The sequence below is a fragment of the Temnothorax longispinosus genome, chromosome 9 (assembly GCF_030848805.1).
Source record: "Temnothorax longispinosus isolate EJ_2023e chromosome 9, Tlon_JGU_v1, whole genome shotgun sequence".
NCBI classification, from domain to species: Eukaryota; Metazoa; Arthropoda; class Insecta; order Hymenoptera; family Formicidae; genus Temnothorax; species Temnothorax longispinosus.
Window position 1 is genome coordinate 12,140,923 of NC_092366.1, and position 17,545 is coordinate 12,158,467.

The 17,545-nt window shown below is 40.9% G+C and overlaps 1 protein-coding gene across 6 annotated transcripts in view; it reads right to left on the reverse strand.

Annotated features, from left to right (window-relative positions):
- The window catches only part of Shab (Shaker cognate b), a 651,715-nt gene that overhangs the window by 198,873 nt on the left and 435,297 nt on the right, over positions 1-17,545 (reverse strand). For all 6 annotated transcript variants that reach the window (XM_071789559.1, XM_071789558.1, XM_071789555.1 and 3 more), the window contains one exon: positions 3,073-3,288. In XM_071789559.1, coding sequence (XP_071645660.1) covers positions 3,073-3,288 — 216 coding nt within the window. The remainder of the gene's footprint in view (positions 1-3,072; positions 3,289-17,545) is intronic.

Genomic DNA, 17,545 nt, shown 5'->3' on the forward strand with positions numbered 1-17,545 from the left:
TGTTCTATTAAACGAAACGGTTCTTTAGAAATAAAGAACTATATTGTATGCTCACATATGAATACTCTTGACGTAGTCAAGCATGGTACAAATTGTTAGATATCAAAGAAAGGATCATTCGCGTTAATCACACAAGATAATATAAATGAATATCGTTGAACAGATAATTGAATTAATATTTGAAGTAATGCGTCAATGTTCTTTTTGATCATAAATAATTATCATCGGCATAACAAACAAACACTATGGAATTTCTACCAATTAAAAGAATAGTTTATTGTCTCAGAAAAGTAATGTATTTTGTGATACTGTATAAATTGAATAATTTATACTGATTTATAATAGTAATATGCTTTCAATTCTCGTTTGACACATTAATTCAGTAGAAGAAACACAATATTCAAAGTTAATACATCGCAGATTAATCGAGCGCAGAATATAATAAATATATCGAGAGATATTATCAAAACGTAATCAAACGGTTGATTTTCTTATCGCATAAAACGTTAATAGACACGAGTGTTATGACTGTACGCATAACAATGAACACAAGTGAAGATTATAATTAAGTGTCGTGTTTATCACGCAATAACAACTGTACGACAGTTAGCACTTTACAATGTTCAATCGTTATTGAAATGGTTGCAACCACATGAAAAGAATGACAAGGAATTTATACTGAGCTTAGGTTTAATAATTAAACTCGAATTAAAGGTAAACGGCTTCTCTGTGACAGAGGATGTATTCCTCTTTACGCGCTCTCGTGAATTCTGTAAGCTAAATTAAACCTATGAAAGAACCGTCGGTCGTGCTTGTGAAGTTAGACGAATGTCGAACGAACTCTTGTAATAGATCAAAGGCGATTACTTTTTAGATGAGGCCCTTCTTGAATACGGAATTCCGACTATTACTGTTGGTTGCAATAACCAAGCCCGACAGGGCGTTCTATCCTTGTTGGTCGTAATGACCAAGACCGACAGGGCGTTCAGTAATTGTTGGTCGCAATGACCAAGCCCATCAGGGCGTTCTCGAATCCTTGTAATGGCGTTCTTGTTTACAAACGTCCTTCCTTCTACGTACTCAGGCTGACAATGTGTTTCTTCTCGGTATCAGTATGGCTGATCTTCTTGAATATTATTTACTACCGGCTCGCGTATAAAGTATTACAATCCAAATGACTTTACTAACGTGTCTCGACTCAGAATTCGATCAGACGAATGTTCTCGAAATAACGATCGCAGTATGCGAACACGACTCTACGTGACGACTGCCGGACGACGAATGCACGCCCGCTGTGCTGCACGCACGTCCCGACACGTTCACGCTTGCGCAGTATCACGCTTCCTTCCCGGGTACCGTTGCTGCGGCGCAACGCGATCTTGCGCGCATTGATACATGAATTCGCTAGCGAAGTAGTAGCGGTACCACTGTCGCCTTCCGTGGCGGCGTCGTCGACTTACATTCAACTCATTAATCACTAACAGATGTCGGGCCATACACAATCTCTCTCTCTCTCTCTCTCTCTCTCTCTCTCTCTCTCTCTTCTTTTAACTTATTTTTAAACAGAAGGGTCCCAGCAAACGCAAAAGGATTAAAAGATATTAAAATTTTTTAATACCTTTGAATCCCTTTTTTGGCGGAATTAGATGAAATTAGATGGGATTCGAGATGAGATGGTCCAATCCCATGGAATCCAAAAAAGTTTTCAATTCCATCCAATCCTATGGAATCCGTAAAGGTTATGGAATTGCATGGCATTAGATGGTTTAGGAAACGTCTCGCGCCTCCGTTGGGCGACCAAGCGCCGTTGTTCGTCGGTGAGCTTTTGTGTATGCCTAAGGGCATTACACGCACTACTACCGACGGGCAATTAGCCCGAAAATGAGATTTGTAAGATCTGTCAGGCACCGTAGGGGGTCCCTTTACATAGCGGTCGAGACGAAACTTTGAACTCGAGAAGATGCCCCGGCGATGCGACGCCTAGCGGCGTCGACGCAAACTGCCGGTAATGCAGATACTGCGCGGGCGTGTACTATTGGTGGCGCGTACCGCCACAGAGTTCAACACGGACACTTTTCAATCCCTATCCTGGCATTCAATGGTATTCATTTTATTATCAGAATAGACGGAATTCAATGGAATTCAATACGGAAATTTTTAATTCCTAGTTTGGCATTCAATGGTATTCATTTCGTTAACGGAATCAATGGTATTTAATGGAATTCATCACGAAATTTTCTAATCCCTAACCTGGCATTCAGTGGTATAATATTTTTGTGTCGGAATTGGATGGGATTCAAAAAAGACAAATTCTTTCCAAAATAAAGAATTCCATGATATTGAAACTATTTCAATCCCTTTTTTGGACAGAATGGAATTCGGAAAGTCCTTAATTGAATTCCTGGCAATCCCGTTTTAATTCTTTTCAATCTTTTTTCGTTTGCTGGGGTATTAATGTTCCAATGATAACTGTGTTTCAAGTCCGATAAATAATCGGCGCGCAGTTTATTAAGTTAGAATATATATGTATATTATATACATTGTAATTCGTTGCTTCTGTAACTATTAATTTCTTTACTTGCGCACCACGTACCGCGCTTGACTCGCGTATCGCTGTTTATTAATTTGTTGACATTTTCACGACTTTAATGACATATTTGAATGCTCTTTATATCCCGAGATTATCCAGATTGGAAGCGTTTTATTATTTTTTGTACAATACCCTTTGTACTTTTTGCTCCTCTATAAGCGAGAGGGGTACCCATAAGGAGCAGACTTTCTTTACTTGCAAATATTTGAGCAGAATGCAATAAACTGTAGGTACACCAATCTGAATAAGTTCGATTTGCCTGTAGGTGATACGTCTACTTTTTTGCAGCAGTTTTTTTATTACCGCGATGTTTTCTGTGTCCAATTGTGCGGTGTCCAATCTTTACGTGTCCAATATTATGTATTTAATCGAGCGGTGTCCAATCGTTACGTGTTCGGACGGGATACGCCCATTTGCGTACAGTAAAAAAATGGATATTTTAAGACAAGCACATGTAAAATACTAATTTTTAAAGAACTTACTTGTTGGATCCTAATTTTCCTATGCTTGGGTATCATATCATTTAGATTAGCTTTACTGGCCTCTTTCAAAGATTCAGTGCTAGGGGACGTATTAGTGATAATGCTTCGACCGACTTCACCAGAAATTGATTTTTTTATTTGACTAGTTCCGCATTTCTCTGTTACCTCTAGAGGATTTATGTAAAGGTTGCTATCTGCTTCCTCAGTCAAATCACCCTGTGAAAGCAAAAAAATCAAAAAATGGTTACCACAGTTTAATTTTAGAATTCTTAAATGTAACTTTGTCATAAAAATGACAATAGTATATTGTGCACCAAGGGGCGAAAGTAGCGTTTTTCAGACGAGGGTGAAGTTTGTCGCCCAAGCCGAAGGCGAGGGCGGCAAATCACACGAGTCTGAAAAAGCTTTCGCCCCGAGGTGCACACGATATTTTTCACAATATCTTTACGGAAAGTTCGACCTCCATGCCTAGAGAGAGGCGAAAGTGGCCATTTCACGCCAGGACGGGATAGCGGGACAAAAGTAACCACTTTCCTCCCTAGGGCGGAAAGTGATCACTTTCGTCCCGCTAATGCCGTCCTGGCGTGAAATTGGTCACTTTCGCCCCTCTCTACAAGCATAAAAAGTCGAACTTTCCGTGGAGGTGTTGTGAAAACGTCTTTGCGTGCATATGAATAATTTATCTAGTAATAATAATTAATGTAGTAATAATGAAAGTTTTTAGTAATATCCAGTAATAAATAACAGTTTTTAATAATAAAAATCAGATAGTAGTGTTACTATCTGGGGGGGCTCGGGCGGGGTCCTTACGGGGCCCTTGTTACAAGTGCTCCCCCCGGGCCGTTATGGGGGCGGGAGTGGGGGGTTGGGGTTTTTGCTCTGGCCCTCAGTTCCGCCTGTCTTCCACGGGAAGGTGCGAGGAAGGGGAGGGGAGCCCACCGATTACGGTGATCACTCCTGCTCTTCCCCCCCCCCCACTCGCTTGAGGGGGCAGGCGAGCGGTCGGGGCAAGTTTTCGCTTGCTGCGAAAGCAACCCTCGGGGGAGGGGGTGAGGAGTGGGGTTTGCGTCCCCCACTCGCCACCAATTAGTTAGGTTTGGGCCTATAAGGCCGGGCGCGGGGAGACCCATGGATGGTATACGTTGTGATTCCCGGGGTCTCCCCTTAAGCGCAGCGTAGGAACGTCTCGGTGTGGTTTTAGCCGGTAGGTCACATTAAATAAGTGGAGTCCGGCATAACCGCCCGCCCCACCCCGGGGGCGGGGGTATCCATGAGGATTTCCACATCGTAACAAAAAAAAAGTGTTACTATTTGTTCGATATCAAACGACTTAATCCAGCTAGAAAATTATAGAAGAATTTCTCTCGAAACCTCGCTCGGATTTTCTCGAATCTTACATTATATATTCGCGTCTCCGAGAATATTCGGCATGTTTCCGACAGTTTCAAGAGGCAGAAAAACTGTGTCGCGCTTTTTCTGCTCGTGCCGATTCTCTCCCTTTGTCTCGGGGCCTCTGAGCAAGAGGTAAACACCCGGGACAAAGAGGGACCAAGAGTATACAGAGAGAGTTACTCGAAAACAGCTGATCGATTGCCTACCCCGAGAACGGCTGAGCAGTTCTTTGCCAAATCGTTTACGTCTCGGAATGTCGATAGTCGATTGGCCCCGCGCAATTTTCGGAGCACAAACGGGGGTTCGAAGTTCGAGATCATAAAGCTCCGGTCCTCCGCGCGCTGCTCCGCACTCGCTTCCAAGTCTCGTAGCTAAGAAAGTGTTAGAATTCCTTTTGAGCGCGTACGAAATAGAAAGACTTTCGCTGCTCACGTTTAATCTACGCTAATTTCAAATCTCGTAACTCGTGCGGCTCTATTGTTCGCGGACTCGAGTGGTTTGCCCCGTGGCTCGCGGACTCGATATAAATCAATAACTTGTAAATAATTTGTATAAAGTGTGACGTGACAAATGTCGCGTCCCGTACCCCAGATGGGAGCTCGGCCGAGGGAGGCGTCAGGGATGGTGCCTCCGCCCGAGGCGGGCGGAGGGCGAACATTTAGGTTAGGATTAAGATCTTTTGCGAGCGTTACAGGTCGAGGGAGTGCGGAGCAGATGGCCAGGGTCACGACGATTGTAACGGCTTATGCCGCGTCGAGGGACTTACGGCTGGGCAACCAGGAGCTTCCGAGGGCGTACGGTCGGCGGGCGGGTCACGTTGGGGCCCACAGCCGGAAAATCAGCTGACCTGTCAAGGCGTCACAGGTGGCACGAGAGCACTGCAGCCCGAATACGGAGGACGCGGAGAGGGGGACGCCCCGACGAAGGTCCCCGTTGAGGAAGGGACCACCACTGGTATACCGCCCCCGGTCGACGAGCCATGGCCCGGCCAGCCTGGCCGTCGAGGAACCGGACGATGAGTCGCGGCCTGGACAGCCGGTCTCACGTAGGCGGACTTCAAAACTACCGCCGGCGGATGGGAGCAGTGACGAGGGGCGCTATAGAGCGCGGCGATCGCCTAGAGGGATCGCTGGCAGGCCAGGGCGCAGCACCGATCAGGCTAGGGAAACCGGCGCGCGCGGGCGCGCGCGGGCCCTGCGTGGTCCCGCCGGACCAAGGAAACGCCACTGTCGTGCGAGCCGCCATCCCAGCAACATCTAGCCCTGTGAGCCGAGCGACGAGCTGCCGGAATCGAAGGAATTGTAAGGCCACTGCTCAGCCTTCCTCGAAGTAAGATCGCGAGAATACCTAGGCCCTCCCGAGAGTCGCGTTGTGCCGCGGTAATGTATGAAATCAGCCGTTAAAGAATATCGAGTGCCATACCGCGGGAGGGCCCGTGCGACGAAGTGATCGCGAGTGCCCGTCTCGGGGATGAGAACGTACGGCCGCCGACAGTCAGCGTGCTCGTAATTTCGTTGCGTGTGAGATCGTTTCGTGTACTTTTGTTGCGTATGATTTCGTTGTGAGTAATTTCGTTCGCGTAATTTCGTTGCGGGTGATTTCGTCGCGTGGAATTTCATGATCGCCGTTGGCTTAACCGTGCCGTAGTTTTGAGAAGTGGCTCTCGCGCGTGAGAGAGCCTCGTAGTTATCGTTGCCGGTTAAGTTGATGCCATTTGTAATTAGCTATACGTGCGTTTCATCGGGATTAATGGCCCTCGGTTGTGTCGAGCTTACGGGTGAGGCCATTCGTGCGTTTCGAGGGGAGAGAAGATCCCCAGCGTCGTCGCGGTAGACCGTAGGGAAATTGCGTTAATTGTTCAATTGTTAGACGTAGACGTTTTGAGTGTTTCGCGTTTGACCGTCCGGGTAGAATTCGCTGCAACTTATGTCGGGGAATACTCTTGTGCGAATTCAATCGGGATTGCCGTGCAGTTCAGCGACGGAATGAGTATCGCGCTCGTGGGGTGACACGTGGCGCGTACCCGGATTCTGCTTGTTCGCCGTGGAACACGTTATCGTCCACATGTTATCTGCCTTAACCGAAATATAATTCTATGTTTTATGTTATTTGAGTGTAATGATTGCGCTACGCTCCCTCTCCTATTCCACCCGCGGTTGACCAACGAAGCCCACGCCTGAGAAATACTGCGATCTCGTGAATCGTGGTGCGTGGAATCGCACCTGGCGCCCAACATAACATCTCTAAAATACTCAGTCGAGCTACCATCGGGGTTTCGGAGAGCAATATCGCGAATCACATAAGACGATCTGTAGTGAAGAAAGCGACGGCGCGCTCCTCCACGGCCGGCGAGACTGTGAGGACATCGTCGTCGTCGTCGCAAAAGCTTCCAAAGACATTCTAAATACAAACTTAAATTTATTGACTGCAATTCTGTTTAAATTCTCTTCTCGCCTTTTCGCCGAAATTCCTTCCGCGCTCGCGCACACTATCATTTATTGACATTATAAAGAAATGTCACGTATCAGATACAGGGTGTTTCCTAAGTAAGTACAAAAAATTGAAGGGCATATTTTGTGGTTTATTTTAGGAAGAAAAGATTCTATAAACATATGCCTTCCCTTACGGAAAGAAACTACAGCGGATTACAGAAAATTATATTACAGGAACTACATAAAAGTATTACACGAAATTACAGACTGAAGTATTGTAATATACTGTAATATTTTCGTACTATACGCTCGGATTACAGGAAAATATTACAGGAAAATAGCCTGTATTCTGTCATTTAGTGGCTCCTGCTTGATTTTAGAGGATTTTCCTTTGAAATACGGCCTCAAGAAGATATTTTAAAATTTAGAGGAATATCCTCTAACCCCATGAGACACTAGACTTAAGATTGCAGTCCTCTTAATACTAGAGGACACTGATTCCCGATATTCACCCGGCATAAAAAAAAATTATTTTTTTCGAAATTTTATTACTATTTTATAACTAAATTTGTTTCTTAAGATCCAGTCTATGATTATAAATATTTTCTTGTATTTGAAAAACACACTTACCTTGGTGGGATTCGAACTCGGGACCTCTGGATCGTGAGCCAACTGCCTTACGTGGTAGACTACTTCTTAATTTGATGTAAGTGTTATATATAGTCTACATATGTCATAACCAGCGCAAATATATAATTTTTCAAAAATCATCTTAAGAAACAAATTTCCCCACTTATCAGTAGAATATTTTTTTTTTGTGAATATCTTGCCGATATTACAGGATAATAATAGCCTGTAATATCACTGTGGAATTATAGGAAAATAATCTATAGTGTATAATTATAATATATATAAGAAAAATATATGTTTATATGATGTCAAAATGGCGAATACCCTGTATACACACTGATACTTTATATTTTTTTATATTTATTTACTTATAAAATATAAAATTAAAAAATAATAAAATGTGGTTAAAAAGTGATACATTAAATCTAATAAATTTCAAACAATATTTATAGAAATAATTTATATACAGCTGCATTAAAGTAAAAGTATACTATATATGGAGGGGTAAAAACCACAGTGGTGTAACTCAAATTTTTAAAAATTTTTCTCGTGTGCATCGATGCAATCTGTACAATATATAAATTGCATCTATGCACACGAGAAAATATTTTTAAAAATTTGATTTACACCACTGTTGTTTTTACCCCTCCATATATGATGAGACTCGCTATTTCAAATTTCATGGATTACTGTTAGCATTACGTTTAATACACGCGTGTAGTAGTGTATTACACATTTTGTAGATTACATGTGTAGTCTACTACACAAGTCACTTACCATACGTGTAGTATATTACACATATAATGGATTACACGTGTAGTCTACTACACAAATCACTTACCACACGTGTAGTATATTACACATATAGTAGATTACACGTGTAGTGGATTTCACACTTCATGATTAGACGTGTATTCCATATTACAGGAATTTCACGCACTAAAGGAATTACAGCGTGTAATAACTACAGATTATTGTGTTCCTTTCTGTGATAACTACAGGGGGTCCTGTAGTAACTACACAAGTGTAATATTTACTGGCTGTAGTTTCTTTCCATAAGGGTTAAACTGCTTCAAACTGTTTTTAATCCATTAGGGGCTTACGTCTTTGACATCGTGTATTTTGAAGCAGTTTAGGACATGTTTATACAACCTTTTCTTCCTAAAATAAGCCACGGAATATTCCCTTCAATGTTTCGCGCTTACTTAAAAAACACCCTGTATAAATTAATAAAATATTAAATTTTCATCTTTGCAAAATGCTACAATATTATTATTTGAATAAGCTGACATTTTGAAAATAAAGATACAAATAACTTACTTATATCTTATATTAATCAATAAAACTATGTATAAGAGTAACTGACAATGAATAATATATACATTTTTTTGAATGCAATAACACTGTTGGTATTGTGACAACTTCTTTAGTTTACAAGAAGATATTTAACTCCATTGATCATAATTGAATATCTTATATATTTGTATACGTTTTTAATCTATTATACATATATTCCCAGATAATGAGTTTGCCGTAGCCCTTGGTGAGGGAACAAGAAAACAAGTTGAGGAAATGCAAAAGGAGGCATAGAGAGAGTTGAAAGAGAGGTGATAGAGGTGCGGAGTAGAAAGAGTAAATGGGGGAGGACGCGTGGAGGATGGGAGATTGGAAGTGAGGCTGAGGATGGCGTGGAAGAGCCAGAAAGTGCAGGAGAAGAGGAACATGAAAAGTGAGATTAGGAAGAAGGAGAGTGAGTGGAAGGTGGCAGTGACGCGAGAAGAAGATAGAAGAAGAGCGAGGAGAGAGATGAGGAAGGCGATCAGGAGAAGAATGGGCGCGAAGGAGAGTAAAAAGAGAAGGAAGTTTACCGGCCCGTGTTGCAAGACGATGCGATGGAGTGGAGGTGACAGCGAAGAGAATGGATCGAGAACAGCGAGGAATCGATCGTTCGAGTGATCGAGTCGGCTCGAAAAATTAAGGCTTGTGTCCACGATGCTAGAACTTGATTCAAGTTCTCGGACCAAGGAAAATTTACTGAAACTTGGATCGTGGACACACTGAACTTGGATGGAAAACTCGAATAGAAAGCTTGAATGCCCAGGAAAATAAACCTCTTATTTGTTTATACTAGACATCACAGACGCACGCTTCGCGCGCGCTATTTAGCTTTAACATTATGCAATTACTATTACACTATTAACTTCTTGATACACACAACTGTCAAAATATACGATGACAGCTGCAAATGAAGTAAGCGCAGCGAGAGAACCAATTGGCATCGCGGAAAAGCGGCAACAAAAAACTTCGAGATATGCGAGTATCGACTTAACATGCCTTTTTTTAGAAAGGATTTAGTTCGTATTAGTTTATATTAGTAGATATATGATTATATATGATCATATAAGAAATGGAAAATATAATCTTAAACAATATTATATGGCCATATGTGCGCGAGCGCGATAGAGATCTCGGAGTAAAGGCGAGAAGAGAGATTAGACGGGATTATCGTCGATAAATTTAAGTCTGTATTTAAACGTCTATATTATATACAATAATTACAGTATTTATACAGTCTCTATACTGCGAGCCACGGACAGATAGTTTACGACCGACGAAAGCAAGTACACGACAACCGCGAGCCACGGAAATACAAGTGACTTTATTTCTTGGATGTACGTTCGCCGAAATACTTAGGTCGAATGCGGGCTCGCGCGCGGAGGTCCGGGGTTTTATTCCCACGACTGTCGAATTTTCGCGAACCCTCTGGACTCCCGGTAACAAGCCGAAAATTCAGCCGAGCCAATCAGCTATCGACACTCCGACAAATTCGTATTTAACGAATGTCACAGATCTCGAAACCGGCAGCTGATCAGCTGTTTTGAAACACCGTTCGCTCGCTTTGTCCCGGGTGTATGCCTCGCGCACCGAGTCTCCGAGACAAAGAAGCGAGTCGGGATAGACAAAAACTGAGCTTTGTTTTTCTGCCTTTCTAGTTTACCAGGAAATATACCGATATTTCCGCGAGCGGATCTATTCTTAACATTGAATTCAGAATACTGGTAAACCAGGAAGGCAAAATTTGACAGAGATAATTTAACTTAATGATTACTTTAATTCGCGGTATTAATTGACCGACGGTTTTAGGTTCGATCGCGAACACCATATATGAGAGTATATAATTATATGTAGCCATATATGAGCATATATGATTATATACCCAGGAAAAAATACCTCTTATTTGTTTACATTAGTAGATATATAATTATATATGGTCATATTAAGAAATGGAAATATAATCTTGAACAATATTATATGGCTATATATGAAAATATATGATTGTATTGCGCGCCTCTTCCTCGAGATCACATGTAGTACCGCTACTATGCACTGATGTCGCCACAGTTTTAAAGTTTAAAACTTTTCGCTTTGGTTCGCTTCCGCTTCCGTTTCCTTCCATTGCTCAGGGTGCTGTCCCATGGACATCGGAATTATCGGAAAACGGAATCGAAAAGGTGAGATGGTGGGGAGCTAACCAATCAGAATGATTCCGTTGTGTGTTTTTACATCGGGGTTCCCCATGGCGATCATTTTTCGGAACGGAATTCATGCATGTGCGTAATAATTCAAATATCTGGCAGTCACTGGCGGTTAAAGAGTGTTGTGATAAGTTGCTGTTGTATTTATACATATATCTGTTTTGATTGAAAAAGGGGAATATAATGTCATCTGCTGTAAGTATTGTAATTATGAGATACGTATGCTAAGTTCTGTTATATTAGGTTATAATGTTTATATATTGATGGTCTAGCATACATTTCTAGCCTAACATACATATACAATATGGTTATTAGTAGTATTAGTAGTATTCAATATTTGTTAAAAACAGTATAACAGTAACTTATCACAACACTCTTTAACCGTCAGTGACCGCCAGATATTTGAATTATTACGCACATGCATGAATTCCGTTCCAAAAAATGATCGCCATGGGGAACCCAGATGTGAAAACACGCAACGGAATCATTCTGATTGGTTAGTTCCCCACCATCTCACCTTTCCGATTCCGTTTTCCGATAATTCCGATGTCCATGGGACAGCACCCTCATTCTTCTATTTTGTGCCGATTAAGCCACACGTGTGTTAACGAGATTCCGAAGAAATGGAAAAAAGGAAAGTAAGAGAATTGTCCTCGGATTCAGAGGACAACAAAGATTAACGAAAAAGGATTAGACCATTAGAAAAGGCGTTGAGACGCAAGGAAGAGAGCAGCCGACCGAGATACAGTAAGCGAAGAGGTTAACTGGTCGAAAACCCATACATCGACAATGGCAGTAAGGCGCATGGGCGAGGTTCAGGCGTCTTAGTTGCAACCAAGTCGTCTTGAGAGTGCAAATTTGAGAAATGTCAAAGTCGCACATAACCTCTCCACGTTATATCCTACGATGATTTAACCATCAAGCCTGTCTCAGGGCTGTAGTGACGTCAGAAAGGTATGCGCATAGCCGAGATTCAGGTGTCTTGGTCCAACCAATTCACCTTGAGAATGCAAATTGAAGGGCTTCAATTCTGCATAATCTCGCCACGTTATGTCCTACGATAGTTTGACCATCAAGTCGGTCCTAAAGCTGTAGTGACATCAAAAAGGTAAGCGCATATGTGAGAATCAGATGTCTTGGGTCCAACCAATTTACCTTAAAAGTGCAAATTAAAAAACTTCAATTGTGCACGTATAACTCGCATATGCAAGGCCAGGTGTCTTGGTCCAACCAATTCACTTTGGAAATGTAATTGAAAAATTTCAATTGCATACATAACCTTACACATAACATTCTGTGACCCGGATATAATCCGTAATATATCGGTTCAACCGATATATTAAAGAAAAGCTATATTCCGAGTAAGAACCATTTAAGACTGTCAATTTCTAAGACAATCTGTTTTTTGTTTCTTTATTGTAACAGGAGGTAACAAGGAACGTTGTGCAAGATAACATCTCGGAAGGATAAAAGCGGTCACGACTATTTTTACAGGCGACATTATGATAACGATAGGCAAAGTTATAACCGGGATTATTATCCGGATGATCACCCGTATGACGATGACTCGTTAAATGACTACGACGGTGAAAGTCGGATACGAGGAGTCACTCGTTTCTATTTCAAGTCTCACAGGACGGAACCTGAGTTCGTTTGAGTCGGAGGTAAGCAGCGAAACTGTTTCTAAAGGTTTTCGAAAAAGCGCCATCCGAACAATCATCCGGGGTAACAGGTGATTAAGCAGCTGTAGAAGGAGAATAGGCTCTCGGTAGAGATCGCATAATGCCGGATAGAATCCTAGCACCGGCGGTGCACAAGGATCTTGCAGTCAGTTGAGAAGACATTAGAAAGGGCCTTCCAACTGAGAAGCAAAAAATTTCTCTTAAAAGAGCCCCCCCCCCAGAAAATTATACGGTAATAGATCCAAAAAATTAATTTGGAGATAAAGTCTGCTCTAGACAACACTAATGTTAAGAGAGACAAACGTATCGTTGAGAAACCAGCATAAATGACTGCTGCCATTGCTGGAGTTGCAAGGTTTTGAGTTCTATGCTGAAAGGAGACCCAGAGAATAAACTGGGTCTTGTGGAAGACCTTAGCGAAATTATTAGTTGACTTATGTGATCAGACAATGATTCGCAGGAGTCTTATTTTGAAGCCTATTGTTACATAAAATATGTAGAAAAAGTTTTAACATAATTTATTAATTTGTTGCGATAAATTTCAGGAATAAAAAGTTCTTCGAAAAGGATTTAAAGAGTGGCGTAAAAGTCAATCAGAAATCCAAAAAACTCGCGAGGGCCATCTCGCTGAAATCGACAGAAGTCTTGCGGTCAATCAAAGGCGAGCAGACACAAGTAGACGTACAACCAGCGACAAAACTCATCCTCTTAAGGTCGCAGTACTTATCAAAAGTCGGGACAAGCGCCTGCGAAGAAGAATTAGAAATAAGTAAGGTGGACTGGCATAGTTGAAATGTCAATCGTCGTGGGTGATTTCAGATTCAACCATCTTGAACTAGATTCGAGATACTGTTCTCATCAAAGGTGAGACAACTCATACGTCCGAAGAAACCACAATGGTCTGAGCAGGAAAAATTGTGTCCGAGCCAGCCAGTTCCGAATTAAATTATTTCAAGAAATTTTTTCTTTTTTGCTCTTGTGCCTAAACAGAATAGATCTTATAGGCTAATCTTAAATCCACCTTAATCTAAAAGCGCTTAATAAGTTTATCAATATTGAAAACACTCAAATAAATAATGGCTAAAGGCTATTTCATGACATCGATTAAAATGACGCGTATTATTCAATTTGCATGGCTAGTTCAGATAGAAAATACTCAAAATTCTTATTCGAAGATGTCTTCTACGAGTTTAATGTTTACCCTTTGAGTTAAATACAGCTCCGTACACTTTAACAAAAATTATGAAGCCAGTAAATTATTACTTAAGGGAATTGGACTAATTATCCGTTAATTATTTGGATGAATTGCTTCTTCTAAGCAAGACACATGCGGGTGTTTGAGAAATGTACGGATAACATGTAGTCTTTTGACATGTAGTCACTTGGATTTATAATAAATAGAGGAAAGGATAAAATATATATATAGAGTCGGAGATCGAATATAGGCTGCATTCGAGGAGCGCGCTATTAGCGCTATTGCATCATTCTGTCTTTATCGCTCATCAGGTGTAAAACAAGGATAGAACAAGCAAATAGCGCTAATAGCGCGCTCCCCGAATCCAGCCATAGTGTCCTTAGTTTTAGTTATAATATGACTAAGTAAAGGTCAATTGAGTTTATGCCTTGCATTAACAATTCTGAAAAATTCATGATACAATCTTTCGTTTAAATGTTTCAATTTTTTATTATGTCCCGATATAGGGACATCGAAAAAACTCGAACAGCTTTATAAGTTTAGCTCGATTTTACGATAGTCTATTCGAGATTTTACTAGGTTTATAGAAACCTTAAATTCATGTTATACAGTATATAAATCGCATATTGATGTTGCAAAATATTCTATTAAAAGTTAAACCTGCTCTAGAAATAATCTTGGATGCGTTACTCTCAGGCTAGAGTAGTTTCTTGCCAAAGTTAACGGGCTCACGGATATTGGAATGCTATATCAATTATCTTGTTAGTAGGTTTTTGGTCTTAAGTATTTCGCGAGAAGATTCAGAAGTAGCGATATCTTGTTACGTATTGATAATACGACTGCGATCACTTATATAAACAAAAGGAGCGGCATTCGGTTTAAGAAATTGAGCAAGTTGACAAAAAAGAATAGATTCTTGAATTTTCGCATCGTATATGCAATCCGAAAAGAATGTCGAGGCAGATTTTGAGTCGAGAGGTCTTGAGCCGAAAGCGGAGTTTACGTTATTAAATGCAGCGTTTCAAATATTAGTACAGAAGTTTGGAAAACCAGATACGGAATTATTTGCATCTCGAACAAATGCGAAATCTTCGCGTTACAGCTCATGGGTAAGAGACCCAGAGAAGGTAGCTATCGACGCGGTTTCGATTGACTAGAGACCGTTTCATTTTTACGCAATTCCTCCGTCTCGATTATACTTCGAGTTCTGGAAAAGGTGAGGGCGGAAGGTTCAAGAGGTATTGTAGTGGTCCCTAAGTGACCGGTTCAGGCATGGTATCCGGTGTACATGACAATGTTGGATTCTGAGCGGTGTTAATTGAAAGCGAATAAGTATCTTCTGTGTTCAATCGACAGGAAGCCACATCCTCCTTAGGAAAGGATTACCCTGGTTGTCGGGACACTGGCATGCAGGAAAGCTTTGAACTGGGAGATGTACCAATAGATGCGACAAACATCATGCCTTCTTCGCTGATTCGATTAGGCATTATATATCTGCAACAACCTCATTACAGGGTCCAGAAGTGGAGAAGATGTAAGATCAAAGAGGCCTTCTAAGGTAGTTGAGAAGTTGCAACCTAGCATACCAAAATATGATGCTACAAAGGACCTAAGGTGAGTAGCTGAGGTACCAATAAGGACATAACATTAGAAAAACTATCTTGGAAAGCTAACGCCGCTCGCTCTCACTGGACAGCGTATGGAGGGGGGAAAAAAAGAGAAAATTTTGAATTAAAATCCCTGACAGGGTCAAGACTTTCGAAGCTTATCAATCCACAACCGAGGGTGATTGTTCTGATTTATCACGAAAACTTGATCTTGTGCGTGGTTTCTACGTTGGAAATGTATCTTTACAAGACTAAGGACTTGCGAGGGTTAGAAACGAGGTTGTTTATGTCTTTTAAAAGACCATTCAAGTCGATATCCAGTTAGACTTTAAGTCGCTGGATTAGAAATACTCTCAGTAATAGTGAAAATGACACAAATATATTCAGCGCGTATAGAACCCGCCATCATGCCTCAACTTCGGCTGATAAGTGGCGTAAACATAGACGCTTTTAGAAAGGCAGCAGGGTGGTCGGAGAGATCAAAAACTCTGTTGCAAGATTTTATAGTCAAAAAATAGTGTCAACTAGGGATGTTTTTTGCTAAGCTATTCTCAGCAATACAAGTTAATTACAAAGTTCTTAGTTATTATGTACGAGTTTTTTAATTAGATATGTATACACTAAATACGGTTAAAATATATAATTTTGTTCTTATTATGAAATCTCAGATATAATTAAGAAATTTTATTATCGAAATATAGTGCCATCTAAGGATGGTTTTGCTAAAGCTATACTCAATAATAAGATTTTAGTGATATAATAATGTTTTGGTTAAATGTATATACACTAAATGCGGTTAAAACACACATAATTTTGTTCTTCCACAAAATCTCAGGCATAATCTATCTGCCGCAACAACTTTAAACATCTACATGTGATCTCGAGAAAAAGGCGCGCAATACAATTAAATGATTAAACGAACTTACCTGTAAGTGAAGTTCTATCATAATTGTATGAAGCGCCTCTTCCGAAGAGATCAGTCCCACCCAGTATACACCCAATTTTAATATTATTAGATTCCCCATATGTTACGGGAGCACTTTAAATAAATGAGCAATGGAAGGAAACGGAAGCGGAAGCGAACCAAAGCGAAAAGTTTTGAACTTTAAAACTGTGGCGACATCGGTGCATAGTAGCGGTACTACATGTGATCTCTTCGGAAGAGGCGCTTCATACAATTATGATAGAACTTCACTTACAGGTAAGTTCATTTAATCATTTAATTATATATTCCATAAAACCTCTTTAAATATAATCTTATATAGCCATATATGGTCTTATACGCTTGTATATTATTATGTCTGATAATGTAAAAGTATATTTATAAGGTTAAAGATAATCATATTATAAACATTAAACATATACTCAGATCTATCCATAAGTATGTATAACTGTTATAAATATTCTTATTCTTCTATTATATCAAGAAACACGGTAGTGTCTCGTGCCAAGTATACGCAGAGCGAGACCGACTGTGACTCTTTTACGCGACGCGACGGGTTGCGAATACTCGAGATGTTGAGATCTCGATAACAAGTGAACGGATCAAGTTCTAAGTAGGCTTGATCGATAGCTTGGGGTCGAATTAGGGGGGGGGGGTTTCTTATAATATTCCGTTACGTGCCCTACGAGCGGAGATATTGCGACGCAAAGTCGAAATGTGAAAATTTTATATTAAGATACTCCTCCTAACGCCGACGTCTTATATGACATAATATATAATCAGAAATGTCACTTTCACTTTTTCGACACTGGCGGCTGGCGGCCTTAGTATCGCAGTGCAGTGCAGTGCAGTGTAGTGCAGACAGTGCATTCGGATCAGCGCGCTGTCACAGACAGTCAGTTAACCTAACCTAACACGGTAGTGTCTCGCCGGTCTCGCGTCAAGTACGCGCGGAGCGATACCGACCGTGATGACTCATTACGCGACGCGACGATTAATATTTTTTCTGATTCAAGGTAATTGTTTTATTTATTTACATGTAATTATCCTATTATT